The 20,276-nt window shown below is 45.0% G+C and overlaps 2 protein-coding genes across 2 annotated transcripts in view; both read left to right on the forward strand.

Moving 5' to 3' along the window:
- The window catches only part of LOC147434843 (uncharacterized), a 45,614-nt gene extending 42,256 nt beyond the window's left edge, over positions 1–3,358 (forward strand). The window contains exons 2-6 of the mRNA XM_086491249.1: positions 437–1,945; positions 2,058–2,230; positions 2,327–2,406; positions 2,939–3,180; positions 3,266–3,358. Of these exons, the coding sequence (XP_086347375.1) occupies positions 540–1,945; positions 2,058–2,230; positions 2,327–2,406; positions 2,939–3,076 (1,797 nt within the window). The 5' untranslated portion in view covers positions 437–539 and the 3' untranslated portion in view covers positions 3,077–3,180; positions 3,266–3,358. The remainder of the gene's footprint in view (positions 1–436; positions 1,946–2,057; positions 2,231–2,326; positions 2,407–2,938; positions 3,181–3,265) is intronic.
- Positions 3,359–3,449: 91 nt separating this feature from the next.
- The window catches only part of LOC147434844 (uncharacterized), a 47,359-nt gene continuing 30,532 nt past the window's right edge, over positions 3,450–20,276 (forward strand). Inside the window, exons 1-2 of the mRNA XM_086491248.1 lie at positions 3,450–3,529; positions 3,620–3,676. The gene's annotated coding sequence lies outside the window, so the exon portion shown is untranslated. The remainder of the gene's footprint in view (positions 3,530–3,619; positions 3,677–20,276) is intronic.

Raw genomic sequence — 20,276 nt, forward strand, 5'->3', positions numbered from 1 at the left:
ATATACATGCATGCATGTATGTATACATACATTTACATGTATGCAAGCATGCATAAGCAGACATGTACATCTATTTGTATTCAATATCTAACGAATTTTTCGTACGGGTAGTGATTACCCATACTGCACAACATGTTTTAACATCTTTTTTGTACCGTACTTGTCGTACTCATCCACTTTGATTTCAAGGAAGAGATTTACTGACAAATTGACTGCAATTTGTATCTCCCTGGTGTGCATGGTATGCATTTCTCCTTTCTGATATTTCTGGAGACAGTTCAGTTTCTCTTTTTTGATGCTTCAATGTTAAAACTGTTTGGTGTCTGTGGTACACATATTTTTTATATGGTGTTTGTTGTTTTTGTAATGCTGTTTTGTGATATTTTTGGGAACATTTTTCCTTCTGACATTTTAATCTTCAAATTGCTTGGTGCAGAAATGGTACTCGTTTAATGTGATATCCATATGGTTAAAGGCTAACAGAATTCAATCCTATCAGAGCTTTCGAAGCATATCAACCAAGTTTTCATGGTGCGTCTATGAAGATGAGGAAACCTGTAGAGGCACCCTTGGGACAGTTGGGACTCATAGCAGACCATTTTCCCTTCAATGGCATTTTCGATGTTGAAAATGATTTTTTAAGTGAGATATCATTCTATGATTATGGAGATGATAGCACTGCAGATGAGCAAGATGAAAGCCATGATGTTCCCTTTTCGAAGAAAAAGCAGGAAAAATTATCGCCATCAGATGGTAAGAATGTCAGATTGGCAAAAACTATTGCAAGTAGAGTCAGAGATGGAGAAAAGCAGGCACTGAAGAAGATTCAGAAGGGCAGAAAGCCCAAAATTGAAATTTCATACGAACAGAATGCAAGTGATAATGACATAAAGTCGGATAGTGATGCATGCGAGGAGCCTTACAGCTTTGTGAGGAGGCAACCAAAACTTCCAAAGAAACAAAGGGGTGGCTCTACAAGCTTTGATGACTTTGAAGATTATGTGAAGGCGGACAGAATAGGAAAGTTTTTGGAGACCACGCCAAAGACAAAAAGAACTGTTTCATTGTACGGGAAATTTGGTTCTGAATTTGGAGGTGAGAACGCCAGAGATTCAAAAATAAAGGAGGAAATCTTAATGGAAAGTTCAGATGTAAGGGAAGTTGATGATGTTAAGGGAAAGACTACAGTTCAGGCTTTTCAGAGGAAAAAGAAGCTTTGCAAAGCTGCTGATCTGAAGCCTGCAAGTGAGAAAGGTCATAAAGGAAAAAATAAAGGATATCTTGCAGAAATGAAGCAAAAAACAGCAGAGAAGGGTAGCTTGATAGGAAAGGATCACGCTTCCTTGAATGCCATCCAAAAGAATAGATTAAAAGATTACAGTTCAGATTCAGAAGATACTGCAAAGGCTAGTTTAAGAAAGAATTTCAAGCAAGGTTTGACAAAGGAGCAGAAATTTGCCAAGGATGAGAATGAGCTGGTGAGGGCTGCAATCTCAGGGGAAGGCCAGAGCATAGTGCGAAAGACCCTTGTGGGCACAGGGCATGCTGTGAAGCAAAGGGAGTTCAGGCATGAGGATGTTGCTGGATCATCTTCCACTGGGAAACGACAAGGGCTAAACCAGCATTCAATGCCCCCAATCGTAAGGTCTAAGAAAAAAACTGCCAAGGACTTGTGCATTAGTCTAGAGACAGTGCACAGTGTGGCTGGCCATCAAAAGCATGCTCTTGAGAAATTCTGTGACAATGGTGTAGCTGGAGAGGAAGTTTCGAGTGGTGTTACAGAAGGTGCTGAAGGTAACAAGGAACTACTGCCATATGAAAATGGTAATGTGGATGCAGAGGTAGCAGGTATGGAAGTTGGATGGGTCATGTGTGACAGTTGCAAGAAGTGGCGCTGTATTCCTGCTTCACTGATTGAGATGATTGAATCAACGAATTGTGGTTGGTAAGATTTTATAAAGACAAATTTTCAGCTAGGGCAAAGAGTTTATTCATTGAATGCTTTTTGTATCAGTCAGCAATTTTAAGGAACAGGCAAAGTTTTTACTGGGTTCTAGGTTCTGCAAAGACAATCCAAACAAAAAGTTTGCTGACTGCTCGGTACCTCAGGAGAAGACAAACACAGAAATCAATAGAGAGTTGAATCTTTCAGAAGTTTCTTTCTGCGAGGAAGGTGATGAAAAGCATCCAGCAATAGACTCGACATCAATGAATGGCGTTGAGCATCAAAGTAAACTCTCTGCAATGGTCATGAGCGGATAGTGACTGATCATCAATGCCACATCACAAATTTCATTCAATTATTTCTCTCTGTGGCGTTTTGTAGGCCAGCCACACTCTACCTGGACCTTGATCAAACATAACATTTTTCAGCATCGTTGCAGGAAAACAGAAACATTGGATGAGGTAAGTACTAGTTTTCAGCTTATCTATGCATGCTTTGCTTTTGTGTCTCGAATTGACCGGATGTGGTGTTGCCAGATTCCATTCCTGTTGTATCCTCTCTCAGTTTGTTAGTCTGGTTTTGCAAGCAAAAGTTTAACATGGTCAAAGGTAACTGAAAATGAGACACGTCAGGTCCAAGCATTTATCTGCTAGCTATTTTTTTGAGCTATGCCTTAGATTGCTGCCATAAAGTTCTGTTTTTGGGCACTAGTTGTTAGTGTAATCTTTTTTAATATTAGCTTTATCAGGCTTTAAACACATGGCCAAATGCTTGTAGAGACATGCCAAGCCAAAATTATGTTCCTCTCTTTGTTTGTATGTAAGGTTGTAAGTCCCACTTTTGCTTTTTTCTATTATTTTACAACTGGCTTTGTCATGGTTGAGTATCTTTGACTGGTTATGAGCTCTTACGTCTTCAAAATGTGATTAATTAGGGAGATTACTATGGCATCTGGCTTTACACTAACCTTATCCACATTGTTATTGGTTGCAGAAAATGGTGTGTATGTGCAAACCTTCCAAGGATGGGAGCCTTGGGTGCGGGGAAGATTGTCATAATCGCATGTTGAACATTGAATGCGTTTCCCAAACCTGTCCCTGTGGAGATGCTTGCTCCAACCTTCAAAGGTGATCATACAAAAAGGTGAACTGGCTTCGTTGTGGCAAAAGGGCTTTGGTTTGCAAGTGTTGGAGGATATTCCCAAGGGAGCGTTTATCATCGAGTATGTTGGAGAGGTTAGAGCTCGAGTACTCTCAAAATTCAAGTTAATGCACGTGATGGTTGTATTATCAACTACTTAGTGATTGTGAATTGATGTAGGTACTGAATATGGCTTCCTATGAAGCCCGGCAGAAACGGTATGCACTGGGAGGGCAGAAGCACTTCTATTTTATGACATTAAACAGTAGTGAGGTGCTGTCCAAATCTTCGGAGCCTTCTTATTTGCCCAGTCAACCCTTCGTGGTTTAATGTTGATTTCAGCTAATCTCTGCAATTACTTAACAGATTATTGATGCTTGTTACAAAGGAAATTTGGGTCGTTTTATTAACCATAGCTGCGAGCCTAATTGTACGACTGAAAAGGTATCGAAGCGTCAGGAAGTTCCTGATTAAACATTGCCAATAGTAAGTTTTTCTTGTGCTACAATTTAGTTTTGGCTTGTGGAATGGCAGTGGATGGTAAATGGTGAAGTCTGCATTGGACTGTTTGCTGTGAGAGATCTAAAAAAGGTACAGCCTTGTCCTATTTTACATCTTCATGGTCTTTGATATTGTTAATTTTCTTGGGCGCTTCCATCCTGTGCCAAAGAAGCATGAAGCTCGTCGGTATGTTGTAAACAGTGTGCTGAATTTAGGTATCGTATCTCGTTGTCATTCTCGTCATCCTGCTCACTAAACTCCTACAAATTGAACGATCTAACATTTGAGGCAAAAGATATGCAAGTTTGCACTGACGCAGATGACACCAGATCATTTGCATGCTCATATCCCAAGTCCATTCTGCTCTTTAGAGGCAAGATGGCTTTTGGAATGAGATCCACAGTTCCTTCAAGAAGCTCGAGTCTATTCATTGGCTAAGTTTGAGAATGGCCATCTAGTGCAACTTTAGTCCTTCTGAATTAATGTCTTCTCACCCTGGGAGACAGCAACTTAAAGGTCGTAATGTCTTCCGGCAAGTGGAGGGATGTACACTAAGAACTACCACAATCTGCGATAGTTGATACACTTTATCATTTCAAAACAGCTGATATCAACTCAAGAGAGTGAAGGGAGATGGAGAGATTGTGGAGTGAAATGCCCTTGCAGACAAGTCGGTGGCCCTGAACCGCCACTGTCAGCACCCCCGGTTGGGTATTTCTTTGAGTGACTGTATGGCAAGTATATGCATCTTCTCTGCAAGTCACAATCTTCATGCACCAAGTGTGTACCTGACTGTGTTGTTCCAAAGTGCCACACAAGAGACTCTTTTGTAGTCTCTCACCAAGAAGCAAGATCTCTAAGAAAACCAGATGCTTACACATAGACTTTCAAAAAACAAGGCAAGGCGCCCCAAAAAGCAGCCCAAACTGAGAAATTGTTCAAAAAAAGCAGCGCTCCCCCCCACCCCCCGCCCCCCCCCCTCGAAAAAAATTCCCAAAAGCATGGAGCTATTCCTGGCAGAAGAGGGGGCGTTACTTGCTGTTGCTTGGGGCACACTTTGGCCAATTGCAGGACCTATAAATTGGCATAGAGTGCTCAGCTTTCAGTGCCGCCAGTTGCATACTACTCAGAGAAACTATACATATCTACTATACGGAGTGTTGCATGCTCTCCATCACCATCTCCATAACTCTTGCTCGCGTGAAGAAGAAGAAGAAGACTTTCTCTCTCTAATTGCTTAATATATTTCTCTCTCTTTTCGCGAAGAACGCGCTCTACATCAACGGTACGACGGAAACCTATACGTAGCTCTCATCACCGCTCTCTTTCGGCAAAGCAAGAAGCCTTCCGACTACCCAAAACCTCTCTTTGATTATGGTAAGAATCTCTAAACACCATAGCCATCACTTTCTTCTCTCTCTACGTTCGTTTCCATTCGTGTAGATGAAGACTATGCCTACGGTTGATGTTTTCTCCTAAACACGGCATGTATGGGCCTGTCGGAAGTGTACGGTGTTGATTCTCAACTTTCTTTTCATGTTTAACACATTGATATGTGCACACGATGTGTTCAAAATCACGTAGGAACCGAAAAAGCTCTCTTTGCTTTCACATCACGTAAGCTTGCTAAATGGTCATATGGATCCCTAGATCCATTGTATTTCTTGACCCATTTTTTGAAATCAGTCAAGAGATGCTTTTCTGTGTTTCGCAAAGAAGAGAGAGAGAGAGAGAGAGAGAGAGAGAGAGAGAGAGAGAGAGAGAGAGAGAGAGAGAGAGAGAGAGAGAGAGAGAGAGAGACCTTTTTATGTCTATTAGAGGCTGAAGTCGATCTATGAGACAAATCAAATATACGTATGCGTGTCCTCCATCTACCGCAAAAGGACAAAAGTACAAAGTAACAAAATATGGTCCTGTGGTAGGGGGGGGAGGGGGTGATTCATGGGAGGCGAGGATACCAGATACATGGTATAGGGGGGCCGGGGGGGGGGGGGGGGGGTTGGTGGAACTCTATCTCTAGGGGATATTGGTGCACATCTATATGCTCAGGGAAGTACAATCATGAGGTGCTTCGAGCTTGGCTCGCTCCATCCTATGTCAAACTCGGGGTGTAAGAAGGGTAGGTGGTGTGTAAGGGCTGTGCACGTGATTGCAGCTGGGTTTGCCAACATCTAAGCGACCCCGTCCTCAGTCATCCTCTCTGTGCAAAGCTGGCAGAGCTCTTAGCTCAGGGTATGAGCAGCTCCTTTTTCTACAATTAGGGAGAGAAGCTCTCTTTTAGAGAAAATATGGCAGAAAATCTAAAGAGAGAAAATAGCAGTTCTAGAGAGAGAAAACTCTTTCAGGAGAAAGAAACATCCTCGGCTGCGAGAGAGAAAAATGCACTTTGTTAGAAAAACTGTTCTAGAGAGAGAAAACAATAAAATTCAGGTTTAGAGAGAATATCAGCAACCTCTAGAGAGAGAAGGGAGAATTAGGGAGGGAGTGTCATTCTGCAGCTCGGAAGAGTCTTGTTATGATTTTAGAGGGCGGTATGTGATAGGTTTTAGGGTTAGGATTTCTCTGTATGGACCTGACACGCCTACGCATGTCGCGTGACGCGTTCTTGCATGTCGCGCGACGTGTTCTCTCATCCTCTCTCACTCCCTCTCCCTCTCTCTACGTGCGTGATCGTCGTTGAAGGTATGATTCCTTGTTTCATCTCTTGTATGCAGTATCCTTGGTTTTACCAAGGTTAACAATAAGCCCTCGCTCTCCACAAAATTCCACGAGTGCTACCATATGTCTCTGGAGCCCCTCCTCCTTATGTGAAACTTAAACAATGTCATCTGTCACGAGAAGGCATCACGTGCCAACTGAAAAGAACAGATTGAATAGGCTTTTAGTGGAAAGGTACGTAAGGTACGGTACGTGTTCGGTACGTACTGTACGTAGTATCGAATGGATTGAGTTGTTAGGTACGTAAAATTCGTAAGGTTTTTTTCGAAAATGTCAAAAACCTACAATACGGTCCGTACTTGATAATAAATTCATAAGTATCACTCCTAGGATATTAGCTCACTGTTCTACAATCCAAGGCTGTCATAAATAGACAATTTGAGGCTTTCATACAAATACCGGCGAGTCATGATGACTTGCTCGACATCCAACATTCAAGAACAGATACAACAAACTACAAAGAACTTCGTACTGATCATGATTTTGCACACTATGCGACAGACAAGACGAGAGGGGGAGAAAGAAAGCTTTATTAACATCTTCTAGAGGCCGAAGTCCGACTATGAGACAAAACCATGTACATGTGTGTATCCTCTGGGTATCCAAAACAAGGATAAAAGTGCTGAAAATAAAAAAGATATAGGCTGCTGCAGGGACAAAGGGGAACACCCCCCCCCCCGCCCAGAAAAAAAAAAAAAAAAAAACACCTATACACTACCTGTCCGTACGGTTCCGCTCTGTACGGTACGGACGTACCGTACCGTACGGATCCTACCTTGGGACTTACAGCAGGCTAGGGAATGTTCTCACCATACAGAGCTTGTTGAAGCGTCAATGCAGGTCTAGATTGTGTCCCAGCAGGACAGGGAGCATTCGCATGTTGTGGAGTCACGTGAGACTCCAAGGCAAATTCCTTCTGTCCATGAACAGGTGGCTAGTATGCCAGCCACCACCTTTGAGCAACCAAATATGGGTCTAAATGGACAGGGAACTACTTTCCAGGCTATGCATCAGGTTTTTCCACCACCCACGGTACATCCTGGGCATTTTGGAGGTGGATCTGTGTCTCGAAGCATGGCTGGTTATGCACTTGGAAACTAGCAGTATATGCCAGGAACAATGTTTGGGGGTATGCAAAGCATGATGCCAAACCCCATGTATGGTAACGTTGGGTTACAGTCAGGTTTTCAGGGTGTTCATGGCCAGTTTTGGGTGCCATAGGGCAATTTTGGTATGGCTGGTTTTTTCGACCTGCAACCGAATATGGCACCAGGAGGCCAGAATGCTAATGGTCAGGGAGTACAGATGATTCCCACCAATGTACCCATGTTGCAGACACTTCCCTATGATAATTAGACACCGTTGAACAAGCCGAAACCATACAAGGAAGGTGGTCAAGCTGTAAAGTTCGACACTTTCAGTGGATTTGATGTAAGGACGAAGGCTCTATCCTTCCTTCAGCAGTTTGATAAGGCACATGCATGAGGGAACTTTACAGAGGCTTCTAAGGTCTGGAAAGCTGCCACTTTCAATGGTGGATGACTTTGTTGATGCAAGGACAAGCACCGTCCACATGGATTTACTTCAAACAGGTTTTTGCACATGCATGGCTATCAAGTGAATTTGAAGCCGATGGCATGACAGATTGGCACCACATCAATGCGGCAAGCTGCAAAGATATGGATGATTACAATCGGAAGTTTTGGAAAGCGTAACGTCCTACAAGTTTGTGCCATTGATAGAGCAGATCGAAAAGTACTGTTGTGGGTTGCCTAAAGAGCTTAGAGACTATTGCACGAAAAATAAGGTGACCACTCTTACTCAGCTGATTGAAATTGCGAACTTTGGTTATGCCATGTTTAAAGCAGAAGATAGTGGATTCAATGTTAGTGTGAAGGAGGGTCCACAAAAGAAAAATTCAGCAAAGAAGACGTTTATGGAAAAGGCACTGAACCTTCCCAGGGCTTAGGGAATGCGGAAAAAGACAAGGACTCAGCCGGGCCCTCTGTAGGGCAGATCAAGAAAAAGAGAAAGCCTTTTAGAAAGTTGAACTGTAGAGTCCAAGAATCTCCATTCGTGGATCGTGAACACATCACGTCCAAACATTTCTAGATTATGAACTGCTGGAACACATCCCGTCCATGATCCGACCAACAACAATGAATTGGTATACTCATCCATAGTGTTTTAGATACGTCTGATTGGTTCTTTGCCAGATGCGGGCGCCTTGAACTCTGACCCACGGGTCCAAACACCGAGAACTTGAACTCCAACACATGAGTCCAAATCAATTATATAGGGAGCACTGTCCGCCTCTCTCTGCCACTCACAAGCCTCTCTTTGGTTGAAGCTAGTGGCGGCAATCGTCGTTTGACTAGAAATCTAGTGTCTTGGCCACCGTGGCTGCCCCCACATGTGCCATGCCGATCTCGTCTGTCAATTCTTTATCACCACGATCTCTATTCAGCTTGCCTTTGCCTTTGTCTTCATGTGAATCCCGGCTTTTGTCTTTGACTTCTAACTCTAGAGCCATTTGGAAGGATGTGATGCCTTGTTGGGGATGTTCCGTGTGCATGGAGTGTTGGATGCCTTCATCAAAAAGATCACTATACAGCATAGGGGTAAGACTCACATCTTGGATGTACAGCTTAAAGGAGAGTCTGTATGTATTGTATTTACTTCTGCTATCACTTCTGTAATTAAAAATCATCTTTCTGCGTACTTGGTTTTTTGCACGTGATGTTTCGGATAATTGCCTGTCAAATTTATTTGTGGGAGAGAAAGAAAGGTCAGCATTTTTGTAAGAGTTCAGTGACTGTTTTGCTGATTTATTACCGTCTCAGCTACCGCCGGAGAGACCTGAGGATCATGCGATAGATTTGGTGCCAGCTTGTAGCCCACCAAATAGGCCCCCTTACAGGGTTAGTGAGGCTCAACGGAAAGAGATCATGAGCTAGGTGGAGGAGCTTCTAGAAAAAGGCTTGATTCAACCCAGTTCTTCACCCTTTTGCTCTCCAATGCTCTTAGTGCAGAAGAAAGATGGCTCTTGGCACATGTATTGACTACCGTGTTGAATAAGAATACCATCAAGAATAGGTTTCCTATTCCAAGGATTGATGACCTTCTTGACCGCCTAGAGGGTGCGGCAATTTTCAACAGGATAGACCTTAAAAGTGGGTACCATCAGATTCGGATTAGGCGAGAGGCTGTGCACAAGACTGCGTTTAGAACAACATTTGGTCTCTATGAGTTCTTATTGATGCCATTTGGTCTTACAAGTGCTCCTACTACGTTCAATAGGATGATGGATAGGATTTTCCGTCCACATCGAAAGTTTGTCGGCACATTCTTTGACGATATAATAGTCTACTCAAAGAATAAAGAGGAGCATAGGCATCACTTGACCATTGTGTTCAAAGAGTTGCACAGGAACAGGTTGCTCATCAATGGCAAAAAAGCGAGTTCTTTTTGGAAGAGATCCACTTTCTAGGGCACATTGTGTCAAAGAATGGTGTCCGAATGGATCTTGCTAAGGTTGAAGCAATCAAGACATGACGAGCTTTGAGGACTGTGCAGGATGTCCGTAGCTTCTTAGGGCTATACTCTTATTACAAAAGATTCATTCGCAATTTTGCAGAGATTGCTTCACCCTACCAAAGAAAGAGGTCACTTTCAGATGGACTCAAAAATAGATCTCAACTTTTAATCTCTTGAAAGAAAAGATGACTTCCGATCCAGTAATTGTTTTGCAAGATCTCAGGAAGTCATTTGTGGTCTAGTGTGACGCGTGTGGCAATAGCATTGGTGTAGTGCTAATGCAAGATGACAGGGTAGTAGCCCATGAAAGCAGAATCTTGCAAGGGCCAGAAAAGATTATGCAAGTCTATGAAAAGAGTTACTGGTTGTGATTCATGTGCTTTTAAGTTAGAAACACTACCTGCTTGGTGCTGATTTTGTTGTCTAAACGGATCAGTATACCTTGCGATACTTCTTGACACAGTCAAAGTTATTGGAAAAGCATATGTGATGGGCAAATATTTTGTCTATGTCACACTTTCAGATTATGCACGTGGAAGGCAAAAAGAATGTTGTGGCTGATGCGTTGTCAAGAAAGCCACAAATTTCACCTGTGTCAATTCCTTATCATCATGAGCTTGATGACATGAACAATATGCTAACGGTGAAGATTTTGCAAGGATCTTTGAACAGTTGCTAGATGGACGACATCATGAGCACTACCTTCTCAAAGATGGTTTTTTGATGATGCGTGGTAGACTTTGTGTCACTAGGCCATTGCGACATAAGGTCATGGTAGAAAGTCTTGTCCCACCGTATGCAGGGCATCGTGGTATAGATGCAATAGTGAAAGAGGTTGAGACGTTCTTTTACTGGCCTACTTTGAGGAAAGATACGGATGCCTTTGTGCGAGCATGCGTGATTTGCCAAAAGGTCAAGTTTGATAGGCAAATGGCACTAGGCTTGTTATAGCCACTGACCATTCCAGATAAGCCATGGAAAAGTATTGCTATGAATTTTATCTTTGATCTTCCAAGGACACAGACATGGAACGATGGTATATGGACCATTATTTGCAAGTTCAGCAAACAGGCCCATTTTATTCCTGTCAGGAAGAAGATAAAATATGATCAGATGGCACGTTTGTTCATGTCCAATGTGTTCAAGTATCATGGTATGTCACAGTCAATTCTGAGTGATCGTGAACTTCGACTGACAATTCTGTTTTGGAGAGGCTTGTTTGAAAACATGGGCACAACGCTTAAGTTTTCGTCCTCATTTCATCCACAAACTGATGGACAGTCAGAAGAGGCTAATTCTACTGTCTTAGATTTGCTCAAATGCTATGTGTCAGACAATAAGGGCAAGTGGGAACAATATTTACCCTTACTGGAGTATGCATACAACAATGCGGTGCATTCATCAACAGGCAAGGCACCTTTTGAGATTGTTTGAGGGTGGCAAAAAGGTTCCTCCTATTTTGCACACAAAAGATAAGATTTTTGAAGCAGATCGATATGTGGAAAGTATGGATGAAATGTATAAGAAGATTAAGCTTGCCTTGGAGAAGACTCGAGCGTAGCAGAAAAGATTAGCAGCAGAAAAGAGTTGCTAATCTTTATCAACGTGAATTGCTGTTTTCACATGGTAATTGGGTTCTATTGCGGTTTGAAAAGGCAAGGTTAAAGAAGATAAAGGGTAAGGAACGATTGTTTCCAAAGCTTAGCATGCGTTACTACGGGCCTTTTCAAGTAATTGACAAGATCAGCGATGTTGCATATAGTCTGAAAATGCCTGACAGTTAAAAGATTCATAATTCGTTCCATGCGAGTCTTCTCAGACCTTTTGTGGGAGATGTGCCAAAAGATATGCCAGTTGAAGATCAACGTGAAGTTGAGGAACTTGATGAGATCTTGATACCTAAGCGGATTTTGGCAAATGAAGAAAGAAAAGTTAAGGGACAGGTTGCAAGATGTTATTTGGTGAAGTTCAAAAACTATCCACCTATGGATGCAAAGTGGATAGAAGAAAGTGAACTGGTAGAGTCACTAAATGTATTGCAGCTTTACCTTGAAGCCTTTGGTTTGCAACCCACGTTCTCTCCAACTTAGATCATTCCAGTAGAGCAAAGGTTAAAAGGAAAGAGACATGCTCAAGAGAGGGGTGATCCTGGAGCTAGCACTTCTCATGTATATACGGATTTAGTGCAATAGAAGTGTACATTGCTTGGCAAATGTTAAAGGTAAAATGCTCACTTCTATGATAGGTAGAAATGACAAAAGCATGAAAATTTCATTAAGTCATTTGTGCACATGTTTAATACTCTTTACATGCGATGATAAAAGGGTGCTGATCACACTAAATCATCTACAGTGTGTGTGAGTAGTGGGTGCAGGTGATCACAGCTTTAGTGGAAAGCTTGCCTTCTCCCTTGTCTCATGTAGCGCGATGATTTGCTCTCGTGCATCGCTCTCTCCTCTTTGCACATATCGTAATGCCTCACTAGTTGGGCTTCTCAGATGACCATGTACAATTCTGTGGCTTTTATGCGCGTTTGCTAAGGCAAGAGCCTTCTGTACAGAAACCGGATTAGCTAATTGCTAATCCCCCACAGGTACGCACAGTTTCATTGCGACATATTGTGAAAAGGGAGAGTTTTCTCGCATGAAAACTCGTCCAAATCAAAGGAGAACTGTCCCATTGCGTGCGGGAGGTCCTGAGACATGCTTAGACATGTTTGCTCGGCTCAAAACGATCCAACACAGAGAATTACAGCCTGCTGCGTATTATTGTAGGTTTAGGGTTTCACACTTAAACTGCAAGATAACACCTGGAGAGGCTAAGGATAGCCTTGGGGTGGTTATACAGGAGTTTGGGCACCAGTTTGCGACCAAAACAGAAAATGACAGCATGCTGAAATTCTGTTACAGCTCACCAGAAAGCTTCTAAATTGTGAGTGAATCCGTCCTTGATGTGTAATTTTGACCTACAGAGGTATTGGCGTCGTCATGCTACTGAAATTGGGTCAAAAACCTGCAATTTCAGCCCTTGACAGGTTTGGACAGCTCGGTGAGAGTTTTACCTAAGTGTTCAGATCGTCAGTTTTTAATTGAATAAAGAAATACCGAAAGGGGCGCCAACCTTTGGGGCCAACAAGGTGTCACTGTCTGCTTGGGAGCATTCTAGCTACCAAGCCATAGGTTGTTTGTGAAGTTATTTTGTGTCGTAAAGTGCAGGGAAATTCTAGACGATTTAATTGGGTGAAAGCTAAAGTTTACCGCCCTTTTAGTGAGGCTATAGGCCGGTTTAGTGATAATCTTATTCTTTCTGTTTGGATGAGCAGCGAAGTTGAGGTCGCATATTGTCAAGTTTTGAACTTGATACTAGTTTGGTTATATTTGGCCTCTTTTAGGTAGGGTCGTAGTAGTATTCATTGCTACTACTTAGCTATTTTGGTTATATTAGGCCTCTTCTAGGTAGGTTCTTAGTAGTATCCATTTCTAGTATTTCGCTTACTCTAGGATTTAGGAATTTGTTCCTATAGAAGCTGTTGTGTGAACTTTGATTTCTAGGATTAAGTCATTGAGAGTCTTATCCGCGTTAGTTTAGAATTGAGTACTTGTTTCAAATTTTAGTCAAGTAAGCTGCTTTATCTTTTTTTATTGCCTTTTCTAAAAACATTTTTAAGTGAATGAATGTTTCGTTTTATCTAGTTTATTTAGTAGCATATAAAGTGAGTGAGTGTTTTTTGTGTCCTTTGCTTTTGTATTTTTGTGAGTGTTTTATCCCCTCTTATAATTCGTAAGGTCATACTATTATGACCTTATGAAGGTATATCCTTGGAGAAGCTTGTCGAAGGGTAGTTTATCAGACACAGAGGAGAGCTTAGCCTTGGGCTGAGGGTGAGTCCCAGAGGGGGTGGAGGGCTGGGCTAATTCTTGTAAAGGAGATTTTTCCCCTCTTCTATGGTCCGTTATAAAAGGCTTCTACCGTTGGAGCATCTGATCCATCAGCCAGAGTTACCGGGGAACGCCCCCTAGCTCCCGTTCTGGCGTTCCGGGGGGCAGTTCCCTTCCTGAACGTTTCGGAACGCCCTCGGAACGTTTGACGTTCCGGGTGGCCAATGCAAACCGGAACGGCCGTTCCGGAACGCCCTCGGAACGTTCCGGAATGCCCCTGGAACGGCCAACGGCTACAAACAAATTTGGCAAAAATTGAAAAAATTGAAGTAAATGTTTGGGCTTCTTTTTGAAGTGTGCAAGGCCTCAAGGACTCATAAAATGCATCCCCCTCCCCCTTTCTCTCCACAAGCTAATCCTCAAGGGTCAAGCTCTCTCCCTCTCTCACTCTCAAGATCTCTCCCTCTCAAGACTCACTCTCTCAAGGCTCAAGGCTTCACGCCTTCAAGCTCTCTTCCTCTCCCTCTCACTCTCTCAAATCTCTCCCTCTCCCTCTCACTCTCTCGAGTCTCTCTCTCTCTCTCTCTCTCTCTCTCTCTCTCTCTCATCATCATCATCTAGTCATAGCAAGGTTGAATGGTCTTCAAAACGAGTTTTTTGTGAGTATTACAATCAAAGCACTCTAATACTCCTTGTATTTAAACACAAGGAGCTAAAAAATGCACTATTTGGGTGTTTTTTATACCTCCCGTTCCGCGTCGTTCCTGTTCCGGACCCCTAGCCGTTCCCCCGTTCCGCAGGGATCCCGTCACCGTTCCCGTTCCGCGTTCCGGGTAACTATGCCATCAGCCTCTTTGCCTGCATTTGGGCTAGGTGGCTTACTAGGGCGAGCTACTGTAAGGATAGTGGTAGATGGGGTATCGTCAGGCAAGGATTGGATAGAGACCACATAACAAGGCATAGACCTAGTAGCTTCCAACCACTCCAACAAATCTTCTTCTGACCCGTCAGGTGGATGAGGCTGTTACAGTTCGGGGTTGGACTCCATTGACAAAGGACTATGATGCGCCACCAGATCTCGGCGAATAGATTTCATTGAGGAGCCAGGAGTATGTATCCACATTGCGTCATTTCCCCAATTGTGTAGTGCTTTAGTGTGCTATAGCCATGGTCTACCGATGAGCAAGGGGAAGCCGCCCTTGACCTTGAGAAGCCGAACTACAACAAAATCCAAGCTGAAGTTGAAGTCTTGTACCTGTAGTGGCACCTTGTCCACTATGCCCAAGGGGTAGATAGTCCTTTGGTCAGCCAAAGTCATTGTGAAAGGGGCCAGCCTAGTGGGTTGGAGACCCAATGCCAGCATAGTGAACTCAGGCATCAAGTTGATGCCAGAGCCGCCATCCACTATTACACATGAGAATTGGCGCCCTAGAATAGACAGAGTTAGACGAGGGCTCTTGTAATCAGAGGGGAGGAGCGGGATAGGAGATCATGTAGGACTTTGATGATTGCATTGGGAGATGATGCCCACTACTAGGCCCTGCAAGAGGGTAGAGATTGAATACTTGCAAGGGTGTCACTTCGAAAACCCGCATCTAGCGGGAGCATGTCATAGAATGACACTTGTTGAAATGTATTCTTCAAGATAGCCTCTGCTGTAGGTTTTTCTTTTTGGATCAGTGCCTCCTCTGATACCTTGATCTACTGCAAGTCAGCCACTGTTTCCAAGAAAGCCCCATCGATATCAGAGAGAGGAGAGGTCCTTGACACTAGTGGATGGTTTGTCAGTTGCTAGAGGAGGTGGACTGGGGATGGAAGAGTTGGACCTACTAGAAGATAGAGGCCAAGGGCTACTGGTGTGCTGATTTAGGACACCAGCGGGATCCTCCATTTTCTGCAACTTGTCTAGAGGGGCAACCACATGAGTAGAAGGTGGCGGTTGAGGGATGGTACTTACCGCTATCAGGTTGATCTTTAGAAATGTGAACTCCGGTTGGCTCTTACTCGGGCTTGAAGACGTGGATGCGTGTTGTTTTGGACAGTCCTTACTGAAGTGATCCTTAGCCTCACGGCAATGTTGGCAAGGAGGGGACCGTGCACATTTACTTTGATAATGCCCATATTTCCCGTATCTGTAGCACAGAATGGGCCGATTGGATGGGCGAGTTGGGGGGTGAGGTGGTCTTTGCTCATGCTGCATGGAGGTGGATGCAGAGGTGTAGAAACTCTGAGGGGCTGACGGAGCATTAGCATGATAAAAACTCTGAGATGGAAAAGTGCTTTGCATACCTTGCATAGGAGGCGTAGTTAGCAAAGGTGGCATGTGGTTTGGATGGCCATAGGGGGAAACCATGTTGGATGCAGGTGCCAACGTCTGTTGAAGAGGTGCGAAGCCTTATTGAAGAATAGGGGCGAGGCTCTGTTGTAATTGTTGCAATCCCTTCAGGTAGTAACAATCTTTATCTTAATGTCCGCGCTTCTCACAGAAGTGGGAGTAAGCTCGAAGCGCGCATTCTTGCGGAGGATGCCCTGGAGAGCGACATGAGCTATAACACACCATAGGCTTAGTCTCCTGAGCTCTTTTAGCTCTCGCTTGATCTGGTTCAAAGCCTCTTGATGTGGGGCCTTCTCTTGTCGAAGAGAGAAGGACCTCTCCTCTTGAAGGGCTCATTGTGCTTCCAGTTCCCTGCGTAAAGAAATCAAGGGGTGAGATGCACTTTCCATGAGTACCGAGGCAGTCTCTACCTGAGGAGGGTCATTGAATAGCCTCCTTGCCCCTTCTATCATTGTAGTGGCAACGACCAACTCCTCCAGAGTTGCTTTAGGTCGGAGACTCTCTCGTAGTTTCTGCTGAGAAGTCTTGGGAAGAGCCTTCTCCACCCACTTCTTGACCATGAGTTCTTGTGGTTGCTGCGGAAGCTTGGCCACCAGGGACTTTGTTCTTGTCATGAGTTCTGCAAAAGTCACATCATGTTGGAGGACCAAGTTCCCTAACTTGTCCAAGACCTTCTCTTTGAAATCACCTGGTCTGAAGGCTTCACAGAACTATTGTCTTAGCGTCCCCAAGTCGTAAAGTGATTCTCAACGAATTGATTGTACCATTTGTTTGCTAAGCCTTCCAAGGTTGACGAGAAGAGCACGAGGATAGCATCTTCTCTATTTAGGCCATGACCTTTTCAGAGAGAGCCCCACATGTTGTCGAGAGGCCACTGTGTCAGAGTTACCGGGAACGGCATTCCGGGTCTCTCCCTGGTCGGAACGCCGTCAGAACGTTCTGGAACGTCCAACGGTAAAAAAAAAAAGTAAAAAAAAAATCAACTTTAAGAAAAAACTGGCCGTTTGGGTGGACGTTGGGCAAGGGCCTTGAGCCTTGTTTGAAGTTTGAACTTTGAAGAGGGGGAAGCACCCCCCTCACCCTCTCCGATAAAAAAGCACCCCCTTCACCCTCTCCCTTCACAAGCAACTCCTCAAGCTCTCTCAATCTCCCTCCCTCTCTCGCAAGTCTCAACTTTCAAGCTCTCTCCCTTGGGCCTTGGCCCTTCACAAGCAAGTTAGCCTCTCTCTCAAGCTCTCTCCCTCTCTCTCCCACTCTCTCGAGCTCTCTCGAGTGACGAGTCTCCCTCTCTCTCAAGCTCTCTCCCTCTCCCTCTAACCCTATCAAGCTCTCTCCCTCTCTCTCCCTCTTCTTCTCCCTCAATCGATGGCCTCTTCTTCTCGTACAATTCTCTCCGGCGGTGTGGGTAACACTCAAAAGTCGAAGGAATGGTCATGGTGGGATGAGGTGACTTCGGAGGGCACCTTGTTGCCGGCGGGAGGATCACGCGCATGGGCATGCAAGCTATGCGCTTACCATCGGAAAGGAGGCCATGACAAAGTAAGGGCACACTTTCTTCGCTTGCCTGGACGTGAGGTGAGATTTTGCACCAACCTAAGTGCCGAGAAGAAGAAGGAGCTTGAGGAAAAGGATCGGCAATTCAACTCTAAATCCTCCAAGCCTGCACGCAAAGCTATTGACCCAAAGACCCTCATTTTTCCTTATTCCACTCTAGCAAGTGGGTCTTCATCCGGCCCGGTTTGTCGCCAAACGACTCTTGCGAGGGCCACTATCCGCATGTCACAGTGTGCTTTTGCATGGCACATTGCTTGAATAATCTTTTAAAAGACCTCGACAAGCTAGAGTGGATCGTATTAGTCATTGCAGATGCAGTGAAGATTGTGACCTTCATCAACCATCACAATTTAGTTCGGGCCGAGTACCTCAAGAGATCGGGTGGCAAGGTGCTACTCAAGTATTTAAACACTCGCTTCGCCTTTAACTTTCTCCTTGTGCGTAGGTTGTCTGAATGCCAAAATGTGGTCTGACAGGTTTTCATTTGTGATGAGTACCCCACTTCGCCCTACGCGAAGACTGTTGCAGGGATTTTGTGCAAGGAGAAGGTAGAGGATTTGGTGTTCTGGAAGAAACTCGAGAATATAGATGCACAGGTAAAACCGGTGCTTCATTTGCTTCGGGTTGTTGATGGCATGGATCCTTGCATTGACAAGGTTTATGAAGCCATGGACCGCATGATCGAAGAGCTTGCAAGGCTTGAGCCGGATGCAGAGCGATATGCAGAGATCCATGCACTTTGCAGCTAGAGGTGGAACTCATATGCCTCTCCTTTGCACGGGGAAGCATACATGGTGGATCTAGAGTTCCATGGTGCAGGGCAAGAGACAGATAAAGAAGTCATGGGTCAGTTTATAGAGATCTTGAACAAGATGGTTCCAAGACAGAGATGGGCACCGCATTGTAAGGGATCAATTGAGACAGTACAGAGAGATGCGGGGGTCATTTGGCTCTCTAGATGCTCAGATTGATCGCAAGAAGATCGGTTTAGTGCTATGGTGGGAGCAAAGCCTGCATGCTGCCACACATTTGTAATCATCAAAGTCATACATAGGCTCTCAAGCAGCCAACTTTGTCCTATGAATGGTAACATGACTGTCTCCAATTTTGTCGGAGGGGTCCTCCAACATATTGAAGTCCCCCCAATGCACCACTTTTCAGCGGGAGGCAAGGCCTTCACAAGAAGCGACCACACTTCCGCTCCTGCACTCGCCTGGTTGGGTGCATAAATGTTCAAGAAGCCTTTTAGGCTACCTTGAACCTGCATGGTGACCCATTGGGCCCTGCCTGGCATCACAATGCCTCTGTCCACACTAGCCTGATGCCATGAATCCACAATGGTCATACATACTCCTTCGTGGATGTGAGCATGCCCAAAGGCAGCTGACCAAAAGGTCTCATAGCGGCCACGCAAAATCTATCCACAACGCCGAATACGGCTCTCACAAAGATGGTGCTCCTGTAGCATGAGAATATTAATGGGACCACCCACTAAGTATCGTTGCAACTCTTGTCTTAGACGACCCCACTGGCGAACAAAGTGAGGTCCTCCAAGGCCCTGTATGTTCCATGAGACTATCCTCATGGGATCAATGGGACAAAACTGATGTTGCCGATGTAGCCAGGCGCACTATCTTTGAGGCGGGTTTGGATGGGGAGTAGTACGCATCTGAACGACCTCGAGATAAGCGAGTCTGCATCTCGTTTTGAACCCATGCCCAAGAGGCTAGTGCAGTCCTCTGAGCCACATGTTCTGCCCAAGAATCCTCATGAGTATATACGTAACAAGGAGGTAGCTGTGCATTTGCAAAGAAGTGGACAACAATGTGCTTGCATCCTGTGGCATATGGCAAGGTCACTGTGAACTTGGCCAGAGGCCACAAAGTCTGTACCAAATCTATGGCCCCAAGCTCCCCTGTGTGGTGTGAGAACTCCAGGGCCTAAGTCTGAAGCCAGCCAAGTGCAGAGTCCTGGGCCAGTTCTGCTGGTCACGATCGCACAGTGGAAAAGAGTAGCCCTCTATAGCGTCTGTACCACGTGCCGCCAGGAACATAACACGTACTCGAAAACAGGCCGCCTCCAGATCAGCATGGGGGACGCCCAGTAAGCGGGTAAAATCATAGCTGAAGAGGTCACAACGTCTATGGATGTCGAAGCTAGAGAGGTCCACTGGAACAACCCCAACAGCCGAGGTCTCCACCAGAAGAGGAGGTCAAAGAAAGGGCTGTCTTGGGAGCGAAGGTGCTACCCAACCATCGGCAGGCAGCAGCAGAACGCACAAACCCAGTAGCACGAGAAGGAGAGGAATGGGGGGGGCGGCGGTGGGGAGGGAGCGGGAGGAGGAGGAGGTGAGGAGACTGCGGGGAGAGATGGAGTGGCATCTGAAGAGGAGTCGGAGGGAGGTTGAGGCGCGGGTGGTGGGGGGGGGGGGATGGCAAGAGTGAGGCGGCGCCTCCTGCGCTGGCGAGGAGGAGGGAGAGTCGGTGTCGGTCTCCTGTTGTACGGGTTCAGTTTCACCCTAGACAGCTTAGTCTAGCTGGTCTAGTCTCTCGCCCTGCTGGTGTGGTCCTCTCTCGCCCTGGTCCACCCAGTCCTCGTCCCTGGTCTAGTCCTTTCTCGTCCTCCCTGGTCCAGGCCAAGTGGTCTAGTCACTCGCCCTGGTCTAGTA

This window comes from Adiantum capillus-veneris, chromosome 19 (assembly GCF_014529385.1).
Source record: "Adiantum capillus-veneris isolate H3 chromosome 19, ASM1452938v2, whole genome shotgun sequence".
Taxonomy (NCBI): Eukaryota; Viridiplantae; Streptophyta; class Polypodiopsida; order Polypodiales; family Pteridaceae; genus Adiantum; species Adiantum capillus-veneris.